This window comes from Hippocampus comes, unplaced genomic scaffold (genome assembly GCF_001891065.2).
Source record: "Hippocampus comes isolate QL1 unplaced genomic scaffold, H_comes_QL1_v1.1 scaffold29, whole genome shotgun sequence".
Lineage (NCBI taxonomy): Eukaryota > Metazoa > Chordata > Actinopteri > Syngnathiformes > Syngnathidae > Hippocampus > Hippocampus comes.
Genome location: NW_017805820.1, coordinates 687255 through 710374, shown reverse-complemented (window position 1 = coordinate 710374; position 23120 = coordinate 687255). Strand labels below are relative to the sequence as shown.

At 41.9% G+C, this 23120-nt stretch overlaps 3 protein-coding genes across 5 annotated transcripts; 2 read left to right on the top strand and 1 right to left on the bottom strand.

Moving 5' to 3' along the window:
* Positions 1-501: 501 nt before the first annotated feature.
* On the bottom strand, positions 502-11635 carry cryba1a (crystallin, beta A1a). 2 transcript variants are annotated; one of them, XM_019886071.1, is made up of 6 exons: positions 11355-11635; positions 2633-2699; positions 2420-2538; positions 1377-1518; positions 1098-1240; positions 502-981 (listed from the first exon to the last, which is right to left on the bottom strand). In XM_019886071.1, the coding sequence occupies exons 2-6, from the start codon at positions 2669-2671 to the stop codon at positions 834-836; spliced, it is 591 nt and encodes a 196-aa protein (XP_019741630.1). In that variant the 5' UTR covers positions 2672-2699; positions 11355-11635; the 3' UTR covers positions 502-833. The 2 variants fall into 2 exon arrangements, with proteins under 2 accessions (XP_019741630.1, XP_019741629.1); XM_019886070.1 differs by lacking the exon at positions 11355-11635 and adding an exon at positions 3254-3439.
* On the top strand, positions 5823-8516 carry crybb1l3 (crystallin, beta B1, like 3). Its single transcript, XM_019886066.1, has 6 exons — positions 5823-5898; positions 6371-6444; positions 6531-6649; positions 6813-6945; positions 7437-7579; positions 7745-8516. Exons 2-6 carry the CDS (start codon positions 6379-6381, stop codon positions 7911-7913), a joined length of 630 nt encoding a protein of 209 aa, XP_019741625.1. The 5' UTR covers positions 5823-5898; positions 6371-6378; the 3' UTR covers positions 7914-8516.
* Positions 9472-22491, top strand: unc119a1 (unc-119 lipid binding chaperone a1). Of its 2 annotated transcripts, none has more exons than XM_019886068.1 (5): positions 9472-10016; positions 18913-19026; positions 19562-19652; positions 20891-21063; positions 21667-22491. In XM_019886068.1, exons 1-5 carry the CDS (start codon positions 9893-9895, stop codon positions 21777-21779), a joined length of 615 nt encoding a protein of 204 aa, XP_019741627.1. In that variant the 5' UTR covers positions 9472-9892; the 3' UTR covers positions 21780-22491. The 2 variants fall into 2 exon arrangements, with proteins under 2 accessions (XP_019741627.1, XP_019741626.1); XM_019886067.1 differs by having other exon boundaries at positions 19559-19652.
* The last annotated feature ends 629 nt before the right edge of the window (positions 22492-23120 follow it).

Sequence of the window (23120 nt, the reverse complement as noted above, 5' to 3'; positions counted from 1 at the left end):
CTCTCTACGCTTTTCTTTTCATCCCTGTTAAAAAAAAAAAATCATGTTGTCTCCTGGAGCTATGTTTACCGCTCGGTGCAAAAAAAAAAAAAAAAAACCCTGCCTCCTCCCTGCGCACTCTCTGACAATGAGGGCGCCACTGAACTGCTGTAGTGGATATGCAATTCCACTTTATTTATTTTTCTTCGGCCAAAAAAAAACGCATGCTCCCCAGAGTCACACGCAATTTAGAGGCCTGAACGTTGGCGTTCCAAAAAAAACAATAAAAAAACGTGATTGCAACGCAGTGTAAAAGTCCGTTCATTCGTCACAATTTCCCGACAGAAAAAGATCCAGACTGACGAAAAAGATGGACTAAAATTGTAAAATGTCTTTAACACATTTATCCATCTATCCATCCATCCATTTTCCGATCCGCTTATCCTCACAAGGGCCATGAGTGAGATTGAACACCGAATTGAAAGACACAGTTCAAACAAATACGACTCATAGCAGCAGACACTTGTTTTACGCTTTATTTCGACTTGTCCATTATCTCTTGCACTTGCAGTGAATGACATCATAACCTCACAGACATCTCAAGACACCTTCATTTTTCTCCTCTTCTCAGGGAGTCAGCAGCATATCTCTGCTGCTGCTCTCTTTCTCCCTCTCTTTATCGTTTATTCCATTCAGTCATCTGTTTTTCTAAGCTTCCATCAAGCAACAGAACAAAGCAGAAGTGCGGCAGACATTTTGGTGACGTAGCACCAGGGAATGCTGGAATGATTATGGAGGAATGAGGAGGAGGAGGAGGAAGCTGCGGAGCTTTTTGGCAAAGGAGACGTGAGCTCTCATTGCTGGATGCGACGCAGTGACTGCACCTGGAATGATTGAGCATGGGAGCCCCATTCTCTGTAATGTTTGTACTCGCCACCATGGCGATCACACTCCAGAATGTACTGATAACCACGGTAACCAGGGAACTGGTAGCACACCCAGCTGTAGCAAAAGTAGAGGTGAAATATGCTGATTATGGTATAATACAGTGAACGTTTGATTTTGAATTGCCCTCTCAATCCTGAAAGTCATTATCCGTACAAATGGACACAACTTACGCGCCACTCTGAACTTGCATGGATCCAATCTCATTGGTTCCCCAGCCCATAGCCTGCAGTGATGGGTAGTCATCGTTTATCTCCCACTGGTGTCCCGTAAAGTTCTCTTTCTCAAACACCACCATCTTAGACTCCTTGTGGTTCTGTAGGACATCCATTCTGTATTAGTCAACACCGGTGCCCGTTATTTATAGCTTTATCCAGCAGTTAGTCGTTCAGCTCTAATGATCAGTGAGTCAGACTGTGTGCTTTCTGAATCCGTTTCACACAAAGACTCACAGCAGAGCAGATGGGGCGGAAGGACATCATCCTCTCAGTGTGATAGGCATTGCTGCCACTCCAAGACTCCCGATGAGGGTACTCTCCTCTCTCCAAAACAAACTGCTGTCCACAGAAGCTGGAGTGCTCATATCCTGTCCAACTATCCCAACATGCAATGTCACACAGTTCAAGACTATTGGGGACTGGCAGAACCTGATCACGTGGGAGAAAGATGCTTGTGGAAATGCTTATTGCCAGAAAACCGGCTTCTTAGTCACCCACTATCTTTCCATCCATTTGTGCATTTTGTAAAGCACTAGGAGCCGCGGCCAATCAAAATTGAGTTGAGACGAAAGATTGACTGTATGATCCTCTGTCAATCGGAGGATAACTGACAATGAGGCTCGGACTGTCAATTGAGCGCAGACGAACCAGTGAGTGGCACAGCTGTGTGCATTGAGAAATCATCCGGTATGTTGTGCAAAATGTATCCACTTTTACTTAATTGCGCCGAAAAATGTCATTTATTCACGACAAATCGTGTATCTTCATCTATCCGAGAAAATAAATGCCTCTGACCACTATATGGAATTAATACAGTCTGGTCGGTCATCTGAGTTATTTCAATATTCAGTTGCATGTGTATGTTTCACACCATTGGTTCTCAAACTTTTGACAAATACCATCTCAAAAGGCATTTTGCTCTCCAAGTACCACTACAATGGCAAATATTAAAATACATTCCAAAATATACAAGGGCTGAGGTTTAAGTCCTAAAAACCATAAAAGTTAAATACAGCTGAACTGTAACGTATTGTACTTCGAAATTTTTTTTTTTTTTAAAAAGAGGTACGGCACTATACTGGATGTTAAAAGTTTAAAATGGCTGTAGCATAGCAACAAGCTTCATTCTAATATGTACATCATATCTTAAATGTTGTATATTTGACTTCTATTCATGTCAGTGATTCTTTCACATCCCACGAGAGAGAGCCCGCGTACCACTAGAGGTACTCGTACCAAACTGTAAGAATCACTGATGTGTACTACTCATGACTTACGCTCCACACTCCACCTTGAGGGAGCGGATGTTGTCTGTGCCAGATTCCATGATGTTCTGGCAGGAGGAGGTAAACTCCATACGCTTTCCCTGGAAGTTCTCCTGGTCGTAAACTGTGATCTGTAGTGAACATAAATGCATACATGTGCACATGACACACACTGACTGCTTTGCGTGGACAAAATCAGCCCAAGCATTTCAAACTACTGATCACCTTCCATGGTCCCTGTGGATTGGGGTTGTTCTGAGCCATGCTGTCGTGTCTCGTAGGAGAGATTTACCTTCAGAGCAGAGAGATAGAGAAATCATGTTGATGCTGTATTTTTAAATTGAAAGGCACATTTTGGGAATCCTATTCACATTGGACTAAAACAGACAAAACTCATATTTACATTTGTATTCAACAAACATTTTTTTGCGCTCTAGATGGAATTGTCACAATCTAACGGGGGTCCAATTGAAGAGCTGTGTAAAATATTTCTGCCATTACAAAGTTAATAATGAACATTCTCAATTGACACTGGAATCACAGTGTTATTTTAACACTACTTTACTGTATATCAGACAAAATATTAGAAATTACAGATGGACTATTTAGGGTACTGGACCGGATCTCGTCCAGTTGTGAAAGTGCAGCTAATGCTGTGGTCGTTGAGCTTTCCTCGATATTGGGTTTGCACATGCTCAATTGTTGTATGTCCTCTCTGTGGCTGCCCAGTGTGTGGTTGGACTTCACATATACATTCATGTGTCTCAGCAGAAATAGACAAGGCAAGGGACACGCCAATGTAAAGTGACAATGCTCCGCTATAGGCTGAATACAATGATGGCTTACCTGACCAAGCCGCAAAGAATAGCCTCGCAGTGTTCACAAGGGGGGCTCCACAATAACGCGTTCCGACCCCAGAGCATATGGGACTATTTATACACGGTGGTGCTGAAAAGTAACAGGGCTTGCGGCTCCGGACCACAGTCAGCACATTGCTGCTCACGCCATTGTTCAACACTGAGCTGCTGGGTTTTAAATGTGCCACAGTAGTACTAGATGACGGGCAACATGCCCGGTGCAGATAAGCACAAGTTGCAAAAGAAAAGCAGAACAAACACGGCGTCGAGCGGAACACTCACTCCCGCAGGTCTTCTGAGTGAAAAGGGAAAATTATGTGAATTTAAGAGAGATGTGATCATGTATTCAGTGAGATTTAGGGCTTTTATAGTCTCATAAACAAGTTTAATTTGAATTGAAAGAAAGCACTTACAGGTTTTCGTCCATCTCTCTTCCACGTGCATCCCCAACAAGCGCATATCACTGCTTTCGCCCCTTCTCTAACTTCTTTGTGCACACATGCACAGTAATGCACATGCACACAACTGTCATTGACAGAAGTGCATTCAATCACCCATGCAAGGCGCACAATGAAATACACTTACATGACTGTTTACACTCATTCAAACTGACCTTGTCATCTGCCTTGGTGTTCTAACTTAATTTAGTAAATATGTTTTTGCTTTCCTGACGCAGCATATTATCACTTTCATTCAAAATAAAATGCGTGTTTCTAAATACAGGACCTGATCCCCAAGCAATTGTGATGTCATTTTCAGTCAACAGCAAGTAGCAACATGGCCTGATATATTGCTGTCCATCACATTTTTGGGTTGACATCCCGTTTAATGTTCATGTTGCATAACTTGATGATTGCAAAAAGAAAGCATTAATCATTTTATAGTTGCATGAGTAAAAGTCTTGTATTTTGTGCGAGTAGCTATCATCTAAACTACTACTGTGACATGTGTTGTAAAACTCTCTGAATACTGTATAGGCTATCATGTAGCATTATAATACAGTAATTTGTCATACAGCATAGTTGCACAGTAAAACAATTTTGAATTGACATACAGATACACAAACATTTTAGTTGTATGGCATGACATTTACCATTCAGTAATTGCAGGCAGGCATTGTATGCAAACTTCCTCTGTCTGTCTTCTTGTGCTTTCCCTTTCGGCTTTTCCCTCTAGGGGTCGCCACAACGAATCGGTTGCCTCCATCTAACTCTGTTTTGTGCATCCTCTTCTCTCACACCAGCTACCTTCATGTCCTCTTTCATTACATCCATCAACCCCTTCCATGGTCTTCCTCTCGACGAAGCATCCTTCTCCCAATATATTCACCCTCTCTCCTTTGGACATGTCCAAATCATCTCAGCCTGGCCTCTCTGACTTTCTCTCCAAAACCTGTAACATGAGTCGTCCCTCTGATGTACTCATTCCAGATCCTATCCAACCTGGTTACTCAAAGTGCCTGAGGTGTTTGTTTTCTCTAACTTTCTGACACTGTGAAGCACATTTCCCCGAACACCTTAATAATTCGGAGATTTCATTGTACCCAGCACAGATTCAAACGGTCTGTGCTAGATAGCGCAAAACATCCTCCGTGCAGGAAATAACCCAACCTCCTCCATGTTTCATACTTGCTACAGTGTCAATTGTTGGATCCCTTCTGTCAAAGAATGAAAGAGCTGCAACCCGTCATTGAAACAACTTGATGCGACTGCAGTTTGCCAAAATTCGTAATGACAAATCACACTTCTGGGATAACGTCCTTTGACAAAAGAGACTACAGTATATTTTTGGCAAACCACATCAGCTCCGTGTTCAAAGCTGCAAAAATGAAAACTAACAGAACAAAATGGGCACGACCAACAGTAAAAGATGGAGGAGAATTGATTATTCTCCGTGATTGATTTGCTGCAGCAGGCACAAGGTGTCTTGTAGACCTAGCTGTACTCGGTCTAATGAAATCCCTGGACAATCAAGGTCTCCTATAGTGTCAGAAAGCTGTTTATTGATCCTCCAACAAGGTAATGACCCAAAATACCATCATTTTTAAAAACAATTCTGTTGGACAACGCAACGCAATGTCTAATTATAAATGTGTGTCGATAGTTTTCCTACAGTCGGTATACACCAGGTGTAATAAACATCGGCCTTAAAAGCATGGAGAAGTAGCCAAATTCTTAAAGAGAACGTTAAAGCCAAAAGTCAGAAACTGTAGAGAATTTAAAATGTTAGAAGGGCTTCGAAAAGACGCTGAACACTGGCGAAAGTGTGTGTGTGTGTGTGTGTGTGTGTGTATGTGTGTGTGTGTGTGTGTGTGTGTGTGTGTGTGTGAGTGTGTCTCGGTGTGTGTCGGGTGTGGGCTGTTAACCATTATGCTGATGACAGTGAGTTGCCCCACTTCCAACAATGAGACTGTACAACAAAACAGTCAGCCAAGTCAGCATGATTTGTCGCAGCATCATGACCTTTGGACCCCCACTCTGTGGTCCAAAACAGCCGTCAGCCAATGAGAAGTCGGAAACCTCTCTCTGTACTATCTTACTACCGGACGTAAATGTATATATACATCCTCACTCGCTGGTTCACTACCTATTACTGTCTCTTAAGATCGACCTATTTCACGCTGCTTGTGCAAAAGTAAGTTTTCTGTATAAACTGGATGAGCGATGAGACTGTTGTTTTTTCCTGTATGTGGATTTTCCTCATGAGCACTGAGTGAGCAGATGGAACATTGACATAAAATGCAGCAGGGTGTGATTTAATTCTTCTCTTCCTATTCAGCAGCTCTCTGGAGATGTAAAACTGACAACACCAAAAAAATGGAAGGCTGCATCTCATTTTAATTTGTCTTTTTAATTAAATGCGTCTATTTTACATTTGTGGCCTTTTGGGCAAATAGGTTTTCGTCACAAGAAACATTCTGGGGATATAACTGAAGAATGGCGAAGTCTTTTCGATCTGAATGTTGATTGAAATGGATTATATTAAGTTGAAAATAACTTGCCATGTCAAATTATGGAATGATGGTGCAATTTTTTTAACTGTTCAAGAGTGGAAGTGTGAAAACACTGTAAACATGTCGGTGTGTTAAAGGTATGTTTCTCTGTAGATCTGACGATGTCTCACTCAGGCGCTCAAGGCAGCATCGGCAGCCACTCTGCTATGGGGCTACGTAATCATAAGGTAATAAAAAGTACATCCATGAGATGAACGAGCAGATAAATTATTTGGAGTTGATGAACTATCCAATCTATTGTGCTCCTCCCTAGATTTACCTCTATGAATTTGAAAACTTCCAAGGCCGTAGAATGGACCTAATCGCGGAGTGCCGTAACCTCTGCGAGCAGGGTTTCGAAAGAATCGGCTCCATCCGGGTAGAGAATGGGCCGTAAGTCTTGAGTGTCACAGTGCCATCATTGTGGAGTATCTCCGGTGGTAAAATAAAGATGTGATGTGTCTGTCTTTGTCTGCTTCTGTGTGTGTGTGTGTGTGTGTGTGTGTGTGTGTGTGTGTGTGTGTGTGTGTGTGTGTGTGTGTGTGTGTCATTGCAGCTGGGTAGGCTTTGAGCAACAAAACATGACTGGTGAAATGTTCATGCTGGAGAAAGGAGAATACCCTAGATGGGACACCTGGTCCAACAGCTATCGATGTGACCGTCTTATGTCAATCAGACCAGTAAAAATGGTAAGTTCAGTATTAGCGATATTCAATGTCAGGTCAGGAAACAGACATCTCTCACCCTGTGGACGATCTAAAACCCATCTTTCACACACTGCCAACTATACAATACATTTAAGACGCAAAAAAGAAATGAACCAAAAAAAAATGTGTACGGTATTTGTTGATTACGTAAAAAAAAAAAAAAAAAAAAAAAAAACTTGCTTCACAATTGTTAACCACCCTTGTCAAGCCATCAAAATGTGTCCATTTTTATACTTGGTCAGCGTTTTGAGATTGAACATTCTTTTAAAAGAATTAACTGAACCACATATTTTGACTTCATTTAAAAAACTGTGCCACAGATTTACAGAGACCAAGACAAATCTTTGCTTTATATTAGTCCTTGTCTTGTGATTGTTGAGAATACTTTTATTGCTGCCAATTTCTCCCCCTTAATGACAATATGCAGATTGATAAACAGCAACTAATTTAAAAAGTTTTGTTTGCATTTGCAGGACCCCCAGGACCACAAGATTTGCCTGTATGAGTGCACGAATTTCGAAGGTCGCAAGATGGAGGTGTGTGATGAGGATATACCAAGCCTGTGGTCTTACGGCTTCCAGGACCGCGTCGCTAGCATTCAGGTCACTGGCGGAATGTAAGTATTTCCCTTTAGCGCTCCATATGATTTGGAACGATGTGTCCAACCATGATAAAATGGAAGTGTAAAACGAGAGACATGCAAACTACAAACACAACAACAAGTTGGTTGGTGAAGTGTATACTGAACGTAGAGTTATGGTTTATGCCATTTTCTTCATAGGTGGGTGGCCTACCAGTATCCTGGCTACCGTGGTTTCCAATATGTCATGGAAATAGGCTCTTTCAAGCACTGGAATGAGTGGGGAGCCCACCATCCCCAGATTCAATCCATCCGTCGGGTGAAAGATATGCAAACACACCGCAGAGGCTGCTTTGAGTTGACTGCGTAGAGCCGGCTTTGGGCAAAAGGATCGCGCTTTACTGCAAGTCACTTGCAAAGTCTTCACTGACCACGTTCCTGTGCAAAGTACATCTTTTCTGAATATTGTGACTGATTTTGTCAGCACAGTTTGGGAGTAAATAAGGCTTCCCCGGTAGCTGCACTATTGGTAAAATGCAGCAGGTAGCAATGCTCTCTGTCTCCAGACCTCATATGAACGATAAGAGAATTTTCTGTATCAGGTTTCCATGACAGCTTGTTTCAGTGCTTTTGTTTTTTATCGATGCACTTATGTGTGTCCTGAACAATAATGTCAATCAACCCGCATAGCACAATGTTGAGTTATAGTCATTCCACATAACCGTATAATCATGGACAGATCTGCATATGCCGCCCTGTAGTCGATATCTTCTCAGAATAACACACAGGACCTCCGGAGGCTGCATGTGCAGGGCTCTTCTTTTTGCAGACATCATTTTTTTTTTGGCTAGTCCACTTGAGCATTTCAATGGGCCCGCTAAGAAGACTTAGATTGACAACGTCTCAGGGATGCTGGCATCTGGAACTTTCCAGTGAAAACAAAAAAAAATGCAAACTTTGCCAAATTGTCAAACTTTTGTCCTTGTTTTTTGCAGTGTTCTTTCATTGTTTTGCATTTCATTGAATAATATTGTAAGAATACATTATGCCTTTGTATACCTATATGCTCTGCATAATTATTCGTTGAAATAGCTTAACTTGTATCCATGATCGAAGGCATCTTCCTCTATTTTGACAAACATTTCCCGCAGCAAGGTATGTCATCTCCAACTCATTAGAATACATGCATGAAAAAAAACTCAGGCAAATCATGTGATCATCTTGCAAAGATGGGTTTCATTTGGGTTTCGTATCGATAGACTATTTGTAGTCTCTTTTCCTCCAACAGTCCACAAACATGCATGTCAACTTAATTGAAGGCTAAACATGCATGTGAATGTTAGTGTGAATGGTTGTCTGTCTCTGTGTACCTTGCGATTGGTTGGCAAACAGTTCAGGGTGTACCCTGCCTATTCACCGAAGATGACTGGAAGGGATCCAACACGCCTGCGACTCTTGTAAGGATAAGCGGTTCAGATAGCGGCTGGATGAATATATTTATGGCCAATAAGTGAATTTATGGAGTTTATAGGAGAGATTCTTGGCTACTTTTGAAGTGCCCTTGAGCAAATCACTGCCTGCCATTAGGTAAGCTCAAAGGGCCCTGTGCTGTTTGGACTGCTTTCTCTCTTTGCACAGCTGCATGCGTGTGATTTGGTCCTCTGTGATGTGCAACAGCAAAAAATATATAGGCTGCGTACATTTAGGGTTGATCATGAGTAGGCCTATAATGCATTTCATTTACATTAAATCAGGTGGTACAAGTGGACCTAATGTGGTGGCAAGAAAGGGGGGGGGCGCGCGCGCGCGCGTGTGTGCGTGTTTTTGTGTGCGTGCGTGCGTGTGTGCGTGTGTGTGAGTGTGTGTGCGCGCGCGCGCGCGTGAGTGAGAGAGAGAGAGAGAGAGAGAGAGAGAGAGAGAGAGAGAGAGAGAGAGAGAGAGATGGAGAACATGTAGACGAGCAGACGAGTGGAGCCTGTCATGACGGCGCGCGCGGCGCTCGTTTAAAGCCGCAGGATTTGGATTAGCCTGTATGAGAGCCGATGAGTCTTGAGGTAGTGAAGGAGGAAGGGAGGAAGCAAGGGAAGAAGGGAGGGAGCTAAGGGCTGATTTTGATCTTTTTCGGGATCGAGGGGAGAAGAAGGGAGGTGCGAGGCACGGAGAATGGGCTATTTTAGACCCGGGCACTGAGAGCGTTCTTTGCGCGGAGTATTAGGCAGCCTTCGACGCAAGCAAATCGCCTCCCGCGGCCACCGCCAAGTCGACGACGCCGACATCTCCATCGACTTCCCGTCAGGATAGCGCCAGTTCTCGCCAGCCTGCTTCACGCTCAAGTGGTCTTCGCTGGACATGAAAGTGCAGCAAGGCTGCAACTCATCAGACATGGGCATACCCGTCACCACCGAAGAAGAACTGCGCCGAAACAGCGTCATCACACCCGAGGATGTGCTTGGCTTACAGAAAATCACCAAGAGTAAGTAGCCGTGTCTCTTTGGAACCTATACGCTTAATTGGCAACATGGAGGCGTGCGGTTAAATCCTCGCTGCTTCCGATTAGGATTGCCCATCTGCTCGTGTACCCTGTGTGTTACTTATTTGTCCTGCAACAAGACATTTGCATTCAATGAGGTCTGAAGGAACCTTTATGCACCATGGACAGCGACACAAAAAAAACTCCAAAGGAGTAAACACGGTGTGCATGAATGCAATCCCTGTTAGAACGAAACAAACCCATTGGAAGGAAACAACTGTGACTTTAGTTTCCAAGTTGGAGACCAACCTGTAGATGGAATGTAACAAAACAGAAAGAGACAAATGTAATCCTCTGGTTAAAGATCAGATGTTAGGTGGATGAAACACAAATTGGATTTTTAGTGCCGTCATGGGAGCACAGGTGAAAACATTTTCTTTTTAACACAATTGATGACATTTGTGAAACACAACATAAACTGTCGTCAAAATAATCTGCAGACAGACAAGATTCATGAAGTAAAATTCAGTGTTGCACAATATTTACATAATAGTTATGAGTGTGAATATCACACCGGTCAACAAATTTTAAATCATTAATGCAAGGAAACTTTTTATTTTCTGAAAAGCCAAAGCTATAATTTATTTCCAACCATGCTAACATCCATACTGTGCAAGCTTTTGTAGATCAAACTTAAACACAAAACAAAAAGAAAATATCTTAAAAACTTGATGTTCAGAAAAGAATCAAGACATCTTTGAAATCAGTGTCAAAAATACATTAAGGGACACATAAAATCATCTCTGATTGATAACACAGTTGACCACTGTTATCAAGTGGTCATGATAAAAGTTCATGAAAATGTTTTGAGCGTGTTATGAAAAACTTTTATCCATCCATCTATTCTTGGAGCCGTTTATCTTTTTACTAAAATAATGTACATCATCATAACACAATTTTATTTCCCATCTATCTAGTTCTTGTACTTTATATCCTCCTTTCGGTAGCAGGTGAACCCGAGCCTATCCCAGCTGGCTTTGGGTGAGAGGTGTGCTACAGCTTGGACTGGTCGTCAGCCAATCACAGGGCACATAGACGAAACAAGTATTCACACTCACACCCAAAGACAGTGAAAAGAAAAAAATGATGCATAAAGTTGACATACAGTATGTGGTGATAGTAATATAGCCACGCAGATGGTTCATTTGTTAAAACATAATAAACACGAAATCGAAGAGGAACGTCCTGGTCGCAACGCTCTCTGGTCGTTATGGTAACGTTTAAATGTACCTTCAAAATAAGATACGCCCAAATACAAAGTGCATGAAAAATTTGGCTCACCATCGCGGCATATCATGCAGAGTGAGGTTGGTGCGTGGGAATCTCTCATTGAGATAAATCCGTATTTTAAGTCGTAGGGACTGCTGATACTGTCTGTTAAATTTAGCCTTCTTTTTCTTGAAAATTGTAGGCTCCTCTTCTGTGTCCTGGCGGGGCCTTTTCCCCTTCCCAAAGAAACTTTCCAAAGATGTTTGTTTTTTACTCATTTTGCAAGCTCCCGCGTTTCATTTTAGCTGTAACCCATCACATGACCGAGAAGTGCCCTTTGACCTACTGTAGACGGATGTAACAGAGGATCCGGTAATTTTTCAAAATAAAAAGTTTTGAATCTTTTTTGCAATATGCCTGCAGCCACCAGAGGGCCTCTACTTTCTCACTGCAAAGGACGCTAACTCCTTTTTAAACTCCTCTGAGTTTAAAAAGATAACAGCCGTGTACTAGTGTATTAACGTTCAAACATGCCTATTATGTAATTGAGTGTTTATTGAATTTTATTAAATACAGTACTAGGTTTCTTTTGTCCCTATGAATAGATGTTAAACACTCACAGTTATAACAATCAAAGAAAACAATCAAATACAGGTGTGTAAACAAGCCATGCAAACACGTTTCCACCGATTCTGGAATACTGCCTGAGTGGAGGAACTATAAATCAGTGCTGCATCAGTGAAATAATACTTAAATCAGACATGATGGTGCACTAATCCTGCCTCACCATTGACGGCATGTAATCTGGATTAGGTTTGGACAACAATATTATGCACCAACGTGGCACACAAGAGGTAATTAATGATATCCCACAACAACCAAAATGTATGCATGTTGTATGCAAAATATGTGCAGTATTTACTCTCTAAGTATCTTCTCATTTTCTTCCAGTGAGGCGCACTGACATGGAATTATTCTTTTGCTTTTTTTTTTTTTTTTTCAGATTCCTAATTATTTTATGGGTCAGTGTTGCAATGTTGCGCATTTTTTGTTTCGGAACGTTCTGCTGCAAACATATTTTTTTCAAACACTGGCATAACCATCAGTTTTACAGATGCCATGCTCTGCTCTGCAGGTATTATGTGTTGCGTGAGACACCTGTTTATTTTCCCAAGTATCTGTTTGATTGTGCTTTGTAAGGCATCAATAATCATTTTCTTTTCAATATACTGAAGATTTTTTTTTTTTTATTATTTTATTTTTTTTCTTGAGATGTTGAGAACAGTTACTGTAGCAGCACAATTCGGTTCTTTTTTTTTTCTACTTGATAAGACAACAAAGCCCTGCCTGATGTTAGTCGGTAAGCGCAAGGTCATGTTTTCGGGGCAGCCCAGAGGCAGCCAGTCACGGTGTCTCAGTGCGATTACTGTGACACAACACAGGCAGCCAAGTGCACCTCGGGCCGAAAAGCACCACTGAGAAGGAGAAAATGGAACATCCTCATGGTTCTCTGTCTGTCTGCTCCCAACCTTGCAGTTATTGGTGTTTAAGACACATTTGATTGCTGCTACATTTGCTGGTCGTTCTGCTGATGACTCGATTTGTGTTTTTATTCCCATTTGCCTTTTAGTTGCCATAAACTGTCATGAGAATGGACTTCATTTATTTGAAGTGATTAGCAGACTATTAGCGTGTGGTGAGAGATAATCAATGTCGGAACGATTGGCATCTCTCAACCATGACTTCTCTGGTGAATTGAACATGTGTGATATTCGGTTGAAAGGGATTTCATCCAGTTGAAACACGAGTATGGGTTATTACTGTGGATTGGCCTTGTTATCTTCCTGGACCTTTCTCTCATTTGCACTCAATTTCTGTCCTTCCTCACTGGGTTGAGGTACAACCTCAGTGGTGACCAGCCAATTGCATGGCACATAGAGCTAAACAACTATACATGCTAACATCCACACGTGTAGACAATTGTAGAGTCATGCTTTATTTCCCATTGAGATTGTCAAAAAAACGATTGATAAACAAAAAGTCTCAGAAATGTTGAGAGAAGATGATTTTATTTGACAAATTTCTTACCCAGTATGTTCAGGTGCCCTTATGTAAAACTGCTATTGTGTGATTTGGCAATCCAGCAAAAAAAAAAAGAAAGAATATCCTCTGTAACCTCTCCCTGAACCCAGCAGTGTGCCAAGGTGCCTACGGGTGCTGTTGAAGTGAGACATGACACAGCTTGCCAGACACGGGTGCACTGTGCCATGTGAACATAGAGTTGTAATGCTAATGTCGCTACGGCCTGCCCCTGGCTATGGATTATTGTGCACGTGTGTGAGTGTGTGTTATGAGTATACACACCTGTCTTCGGTAGAGGTTTGGACGGGAACATGTGGTGTGGGAAGTCAATCCTTGTCTGAAAGTCTGTAATTCCACGCTAATCTCCGGGATTAAAGAGCTATACGTGGCATCTCACTTTGCTCTTTCGCAATGTCACATCCAAGTCCCGTTTGCGTGAACAAGTCAGGTATGACTCAAAATCCAAATTATAACGTTGACAAAAGGCAAACAGAAAATTAAAAGTCCACATGCTTTTGGGATACTCCATGTATGTTCTTCAGGAAAACTATTTTCCTCAACACCGTGAACAGAAAGCTGATGAAATTAACTAGACAACACAAACGATATGTAATTGTTTTCTTGACTGACTTTAGCGTGTTTCAAAAAGTTGACGAATTTTAAACGAAACTTCCACTGTCCACTCAATTTAGCACCTCCCTGACATACAAAGCTTGTCTCACAGTTAAGATGTGTCGCCTCAACTATGTACTTTTTTGACACCAATTACTACTTTCCTATTCACACCCTCTGGTGCAATCTTAGGGCATTACAAAAAAATGCACCATGAACTGGTGAGTTTCACATGGAGCAGCTGAGGATCGACCCTTCAGAAAAAAAGAAAAAAAAAAACATCACTATCGGTTTACATATTTGTCAAGAGAGGACCATTAGGGGTTCAATGCACCCCTAAAAATACAATGACGTACGTCATCTTATTCCATTGGATCCGTTGTTTTCCTTTCCCCTTGCCATTAATCCGCTTAATATTCTTACAATATTTCTGTTTTGCTCATACCTCTTGTTCTCCTGAGATGTGATAACAGCAAAACGAGAAGGCTTCACCGATGCACCTTTATCAACTCCCTGAAGTAAACACTTCATTTGCATGGCGCCTTCGCCTAGCCCGGAATTGCCTTTTATTTGTTGCGGCACACCAATTGAGCAGAGCAGTCAGGTGGATGAGGGCAAGGAAGAAGCTAAGTGAGCAGGCACGACTATCAAAAGGGTTGCTAGGGGACCATGATGAAGGAAATCAAGTGGGGCTTTTTTTAGTGTGAGCGCATGCTTGCGTGTGTCTGTGTAGAGATGTGTGTGTGTGTGTGTGTGTGTGTGTGTGTGTGTGTGTGTGTGTGTGTGTGTGTGTGTGTGTGGGTGGGTAGGTGTGTATGTGTGTGTGTGTGTGTGTGTGTGTGTGTGTGTGTGTGTGTGTGTGTGTGTGTGTGTGTGTGTGTGTGTGTGTGTGTGTGTGTGTGTGGGTTTGGGTGGGTGTGGGTGTGTGTGTGGGTGTGTTGCAATTATTTTACATAATATCAAGGAGTTAGCTGTAATGAGCTCAGATCCAAGAGCGACATAAAAAAATCTTTACTGAAATGATAAGTCTCACTTTTTATCAAATCTAACACAATCGGGACCCTAACAAAACCCAGAAAAGCACAGAGAGTACATGCAAACTTCTCACAGCAAGTCCAGAGCTGAGATCTGAGGCCAAACCACAGAAGTGTGATGCAGATGTACTAAGCATCAGACGACGGAGCTGTCCTGCAAATTTCAAGTTACAATCTCGTGTAACGGCATGCAACAAGTACGTACTACTGTTTCATTGTCACTGTTGGTTTATCTCATTGTTTTGAAAAACTGAAAAAAACAATCTCCACTAAACATTGGTGTGTTATCTGCAAGAAAGCTAAGGAAGATTTTTTTTGTTGTCATTTTCAGACTCTCATGCATAATATTAGTTAGGCAGTAGTGAATCTTAATGTGCATCACTGCCATTGACGTGAATTACTGGAAAAACAACGCTCAATGTTTGTACGGCCTTGCACTGGGTGAGAGAGAAAAAAGGACTTAGTCATTCTTACTTTAAGCATCTTTGTTTGGCCCTCTTCAATCCAGTGGCATGCAAAGTTCACTTGATGCGCGGGTGGTGCACATTCATCTATGTCAATGGTAAAAAAAAAAAATATATATATATATATAAGTTTATGATCGTAGTGATGCAAAGGGATAGGAGTTTGTATATGTTGGTGCTACTTTGGTTTGGCCTTGGGCGAGGTATGCAACTCTAACGACCTCAAGAGAAATTGGAGAAATATGTTACATAAGCCTGAATAAACAAGAAACAAGATGATACATAAATGTGGAAATATCCGCCTTAATTTTTTTTTACTTTCACCTTTCTGCTATTCGGTCTTGGTCTGGATCTCTGCTGCTGGCTGGCTGTATGTTTGTCACAGAGCATTAATAGAGTGGCTGCCTTTACAGCAGCTCCTACACTTTTTTGTTCTTCTACTTTCTTCCTTTCATAACTTTGCTGCTGTAAATTGGCAATTTCTCCATTGTGAGATGAATAAAGGTTTTCTTATTCTTATTCTTATTCTTATTCTCATTCTTATTCTTATTAGATAGAGTACAGTAGAACGTCAATGGTCATACCCATGCCTTTTGGGCCACTATTTTATGGCAGTGGTTCTGATTTTGTAACCAATTTTTCCTTGAAGAAATAATGGAAAGCTAAATAATCTGCTCCACGTTCAAACTGTCACAATCATAAAGCCTTTAATATAAAATTTTAAGTAACATTCATTGCTGATGAAATGCTGTTGCAAGCAATGTGTTATACATTAAGTGGAAAAGGGAGCACATAAACTATGAGCCTCCAAATCTCAAGACAAAAGAAAATGGACACAGAGTAAATTGGTTGATGATTTTATATTCCACTGAATTAATGGATAGAATAAAAGTGAAAATTACTTCGCAATAACTTTGTTCCAAAAAAGACAATCCGTGTGCTCTGTGTCATGTGTACCGTGTTCTTACATTATCTCGACAATCAACACAAACTGACTCTTGTCCTTCACTTTCAACTGTATAGTCCCCTATTTATCACACCCCACAGCACACATCTCATTTTGTTATCACAGCACGTGCGTGGAAACATATAGGAGACATAAACATGTTACAAGACACACATAGCCTTGTACCATTCTGAGTGAATGATGGCTAACTGACGTTGAGATGAATACATTTCTGAATCTTATCACCACGCAATGAGCTTCTTGTCTCATGTGTGTTTTAGACTAAGCGAATGCTAACAGTAATATTCTCCCCCTCATCAAACGGGCAAGAGAGGGCGCTGCATCAAAGCAACTGCTCTAAACCCTCTTAGAGAATCTTGGGAGGGCAACATAAAAGAGGGGAGTCGCTTTTGAGAGAAATGTCTGCACCATGTGATGTTTAGCATCAGTGCACAGAACTACTTGAAAGGCTATTTCAACATGGACGTGTTACTCAAAAATCAATATACGGTATGCAGCCATGTATACATTCAGAAGCATTTTATGTGCATGTCTCCTTGTTTTGCTATTTTTTTTTCCACACAAGCAATCAGTCAATTCATGCCTCGGTCACTGTCATTAGCGATGACCTCATTCTCGCTTCAAATGCCAAACAAAGCACATCAGGCTAATAAACAGCAACAAAGAGTAAAATGTGCCTCTTGAAATGTAAAGCGAAGCATGAGCTAAATGACTGTATGTTTTTACATGAGCTGTTTAGCACTGCATTTGCAACGACTTTCTCGAGCCAAAACGTAATGTGCTGCAGTGGCATGCAAATGTACACAGTCCATCAAATCACTGCAAATAGCTCTCTCTAGAGAACCTTGTTCACACTGCAGGGCACTTTAAGCCCAGGTGTCAACGATAGTGTGCTTTATTTTATTGAAAGGTCTATAAATATCTTCAAGCAGGTGGCTAAAGCCCGTGTGGGCCATCTGCTCTCTAACCCCCACAAATGCTAAGATGATGCTATACGTGGATTTGTGTACTTGTGCAGGTGCACACACATTGTGGCATCCTCGGGTGCTTACCTTGTGTTTATCTTTTTGATTTCTGCAATAAATGTAATTGTATATGAGGATGTCCATTCTAAAGGTATTACCACCCGGGGATGGACAAAATAGACTTCCCAAGGTGTGTCCATTTCCACTGGTTCGGCCATGTGATGGGAAAACACAATAAGCCTCTTAATTCTAATCCTCCTCCCATGTTGGCAAAGAAGCGTTTCAGGTTTCACGCACACCCGCACACACACGCACAGTAGTCTAATGTGGTAAAAGGGGCTCATCCTAGCAGTTTTCTCATGCGGAGCATTGAAAATGTCCACAAAATAAGCGTGGGATGTTAAGGGTTTTAGGACAGAAGAATGGTGAGCACAACTGCCTCGCAGTCAAAAGGTTCTAGGTTTGAAACTGAGCTTCAACCTACTTGTGCAGCGATTCTATTCTCCTCGTGCTTGTGTGGGTTTTCTACAGGCTGTGGTTGTCTCCCACATTCTCCAAACATGTTTGTCACGTTTATTGAAAACTGCCCTTTGTTGTGAGTGTGAATGGTTGTTTGTCTTAAAAAAAAAAGTCCACTTGTGATTGACTAGCGGGTGCCCCAGTGGTCGACTGGTTAGCGTGTCGGCCTCACAGTGCAGAGACACCGGCCTTCCTGTGTGAAGTTTGCATGTTCTCCCCGTGCCTGCGTGGGTTTTCTCCGGGTACTCCGGTTTCCTCCCACATTACAAAAACATGCATGGCAAGCTTATTGAACCCTCTAAATCACAGGTGTCAAAGTCAAGGCCTGGGGGCCAGATCTGCCCCCCCCCCCACATCATTTTATGTGGCCCGCGGGAGCAAATCATGTGTGTCAACTTTCATGATTCTTGTTGAAATCTGTACTGAAATGTCAAGTAATCATGAGTAATAAATAACGTTGAGATTTTGCACCGGCCCTCTGGGGGGAGCCGTAACTCCGAAGTGGCCCGTGACAAAAAATGAGTTTGACACCCCTGCTCTAAATTGTCCCTAGGCGTGAGTGTGAGCGCGGACGGTTGTTTGTCTATGTGTGCCTTGCGATTGGCTGGCAACCAGTTCAGGGTGTCCCCGTGCCTACTGCACAAAGACAGCTGGGATAGGCTCCAGCACGACCTTTGAGAGGATACGCAGATCAGAAAATGGATGGATAAATGGATGGATGATTGACTCGCGATCAGTCCAGGAACGATCCGCCTGGAGTACAGTAAAGCTGCAGTAGAATCCAGATCACGTGAACATGTGCTCACTTAGGAGTAGAAAATTGATGGATGGATCGTTAGAGGTTGGGCCATCCATAGAAAGACAACAGCACATTCGAGCACATTTGTGGCCACCTGCCCATCATTGTACTAAAATCACATCACTGGTGTACAACACATGATTAGTCAGTAGTTTATGTGAGTGCAGCCTTTTTCTTCTCTGTTTCAGATTACCTTTGTTCACCGGAGGAAAACGTCCACATGATCGACTTCACCAGATTTAAGATCCGTGATATGGAAACGGGAACAGTGCTGTTTGAGATCACTAAACCTCCAGCACCAGGTCAGCTCATAACCTTAACAAAAATGGGTCATTCCCTATCAAATTGCAATTTCCCATTGTTCGTGAGCTGTTTTACGAAAAGCCCCGCGGGCTTCTCATGTGACTGGGGGGGCAAATGTTGCCAACCCCTGCTGTAGTGGAACCTCTGAGGTCAAATACAGGTTTTCTCCTCATGGGAAATATGAACTCAAAAGTTATACATGTTCCTCCAGAGTCACCTTTATTAACTCGAGAGCTAATGTTTCAAGGATCATTTTAAAATAGCTTCACTGCCATACTGCCATAAGTGTAACATTGGCACTGTACTGCATATTCCCTTTCTTCTCTTTTTATGTTCTTCTTTTGAAGAACAATACCTTGTGCAGGCCGGTATGAAGTGAAGCGCTAGATGGTAACTAGTTGAATTTTATCATGCCGTTTGTATTCCTGGGAGAAGGCATTTGTTGTTTGAATTTGGTGGTTCCACTGTGTTGAAATGGATTGTTTTAAACTTTATTTCATCCAAACTCACAATCATATCATTTATTCATAGCAGGAGGCAGAAAGCAATGTGACCCCAACGCCGGGCGCTTTGTTCGCTACCAGTTCACCCCCGCCTTCCTACAGTTGCGGCAGGTTGGAGCCACGTAAGTCTGTTTTGTGCTTGTGTGAGAGAGGCAAGAGGGAATTAAAACAAAAGGACTGGATGGAGAGCGAGAGAAAGAGAGAGAGAGAGAGAATGTCAAAAAAATGAAGGATGCACTTGTGCGCTCAGTCCGTCTGCTCTACCCGAACAGTCGAACAGGATGTAGTAGGAGGTTGTGTGGGCTGACAAGTGAGAACGTACAGAACAGACAAGCTGTCAGCGCATCTGAGCAGCACTGGGCAATGTTTTGATGTGAAACAACTCTACCTTTTAGTCATAAGTACTTCATTAGGCCAACCCACCTAAACATGCGAGTTTGGGAAGACATCCTTTTGACACAGCAAATGACAAAGCTGAATTTAATTGATCACATTGAAATAGCAGCATGAAACGACAAGATCATTGCGGTGTTGACTGTCACTGATGTGTTATTTTAATTGCTCTTTTTATTCACGACATCATAGACAGCTGCTGTGGTCGAGATGAGTGATTCTCAACCAGACCAAAAGCAGATCACAGACCCATGTTCTCCCGGACGGTTTTATCTACATTTCCTAGATGTGTTTTTTTTTTTTTTTCCAAATAATTACTGTAATCATGACTTAACTACTGTGTAGGTTCGTAAGAGACTACAACGTGTTTAAAGACCCAGCCTAAAAATTGTGGTTGATGTTACTGCAGAAGGAGTGCAACGTTTTTGTCAACTAAGGGACCCCTATACAGTGAAATATTCCGCATGCATCCCAGGTCTGACATGCCTTTGATGTGGGATATAGCATTATTTGGACAGCCGTGCATCACATCAGAAACGTTATTACTCCTGTAGAGCAGTACAAGCATTTGCGTTCAGTCCACCTCTTCCCGAGGTCCCGCAGGGACATTAAAAGAACAAGTACCCGATGTGAGCGTGTTAATACAGTGTATGAAGTGTGTGCAAAGTGCATGACTGTATATAAACATCTGAATGAGACAAGCAAACAAAACCAGAAACAAACAAAGGAATGTTACCGGAGGGCAGAGAGCCATGTGTGTGTGTGTGTGTGTGTGTGTGTGTGTGTGAGTGTGTGTGTTTGTGTGTGTGTGTGTGTGTGTGTGTGTGTGTGTGTGTGTGTGTGAGTGTGTGTGTTTGTGTGTGTGTGTGTGTGTGTCTGTGTGTGTGTCTTTCAAAGCTTAGTTTGACTGTGTGTGTGTGTGTGTGTGTGTGTGTGTGTGTGTGTGTGTGTGTGTGTGTGTGTGCAGGGTGGAGTTCACAGTGGGCGACACGCCCATCAACAACTTCCGTATGATCGAGAGACACTACTTCCGCGACCAGCTGCTCAAGAGCTTTGACTTTGAGTTTGGCTTCTGCATGCCCAGCAGCAAGAACACATGCGAGCACATCTACGAGTTCCCCGCACTGTCAGAGGACATCAGTAAGCGCAATCACACACATCGCATGTGGAAAATTCATATCCAGTTTAAGGTCACGTACTAGCACGGTCTTTGTTCTCACTCGTAAGGCATTGTAGCTTTGGTTCCCAACCTGAATCATGGCATTGTTTTTATTTTTGAAAAATGTCACGGTTCACCATCAAACAAAGATGTCACAAAAAGGATGAATACTCACCTAATGATGATCTCGTCATAGTTTACTCTCTAATGTAATTTCTTGGTGTGACATCAATGCCTGTTTGATTCGACACAAAGGGAATATACTCACACGAAGCCAGGACTTGTTCTGATGTACTTAGGCAACAGGTTGCTTCGTAAATAATCATTTGCGAATGCACAGAAACGAATTAACGGAAGACAGTTGGGGAAAAGACGTTACAAATTAGAAAATAGTTCTTGTACAAAGTACAAGTGCGCTGAAATGTCTTATGAGTGAGGACAAATTGCATACTCGTACATGGACCTAAAGTTGCAGTCCAAAAAAGTCCCAAACTTCTTTCCATAATCGCGTGGATTTTATTCACAACTTCACAAAGCTCCAACAGCTACTTTGTAAATCCCGATCATTTTGTGTTCTCTCTCAGTGCGTGAGATGATCCTGCATCCTTATGAGACACAATCTGACAGCTTCTACTTTGTGGACAACAAATTAGTGATGCACAACAAGGCAGACTACTCCTATAGCGGGGGTCCGTAGAAACACCATTTCCTCCCCCCCTTCTTTAGACATTGTCCACTCCGCTGTTTCCACATCAGGAGCCGGAAAATAGAAGAAGCCACAGACGTCCATTTCATTTCTGTTAAGTCCTTGTGTAGCAATGCACACCTGTGAGCATACAGGTGTGTGTGTGTGTGTGTGTGTGTGTGTGTGTGTGTGTGTGTGTGTGTGTGTGTGTGTGTGTGTGTGTGTGTGTGTGTGTGTGTGTGTGTGGCCGGCAAATGCGTTGTGAATACAGTCCATATCAGTTCGTTAGATGGACACTGGTTCATTTCCGTTGTGTGTGTTTTGATAGGCAGTAACAGCTAGAGATTACATAATACTTTGTCTTTATGGGCCCTGATATTTATTTAGTTTGTTCTACAGATGGATTCTATTTCTGTTTGCACATGACTACGCCACTCAGCTCAGAATGAGAGACGGAAAAGTTCTCAGTTGATGATGTGTGGATCATTTTTTGTTTGTTTTCAGGTTCATAGTGTGTCCAGAGTATTTTTCGAAAGGAGTAGCCATTTTGAATTGTCAGACTGTATTCATAGAAATTTTGATATCCAGTACATACATTGTAGTACAGAACACTGCGTGTACATTTTAATCATGATATTAAGTGTTGTAAAAATTTTATGTCCAATTTTGAAAAGTGAAATCACATCATTGCAATAAATATGGGACTTTTTTTCCGAAAACCTGAGTATTTTTTTAACATGTTGTCTTGCGTGTTTTTTTTTTAAAAAGGTACATAGCTTTTGAGATCATCTAATATATGTGTTTTATAATATCAAATGTATTTCCACTCGTACATAGCTCAGGCGGAAGAATTTATACCAAAGAGTCTTTGCTGCCATCCTCTGTGCAAACTGCATCATTACCGGGACCGTAAAACGCCACGAGGGTTTTTTTTTCTTGTTTATAGTACAATGAAAGCAAAGCGAGCCATTCATAGAGCTGCATTTGTCCGAAACAAACAAATAAATAAATCTTCTAGGAAGTGTCCATAATGTCCATCATTCCTTCCATTATCAAGATGGCCCGGTCCGGAAAATACCTGTACACCGATCGTTCAGGAAAATTCACACCTAAATGCCTGATGGCCACGACGCCCCTGGGTGAAGGGAACACGGCCAAGAAAATTTGCCCTGAAAATACTGTATGCAAAAATGCAAATTTACAGTGTTTAAAATACTGTACCTATTGAGTGTATTAAATGATCCCTTTTAAAAAACATTTGGGAGTCCAGAAGTAAGGAACTGCTAATACAAGGTTCACAGGAAAATAAGTGATTCTCAGCCAATCATTGATGAAAGATAATGATAATATTAA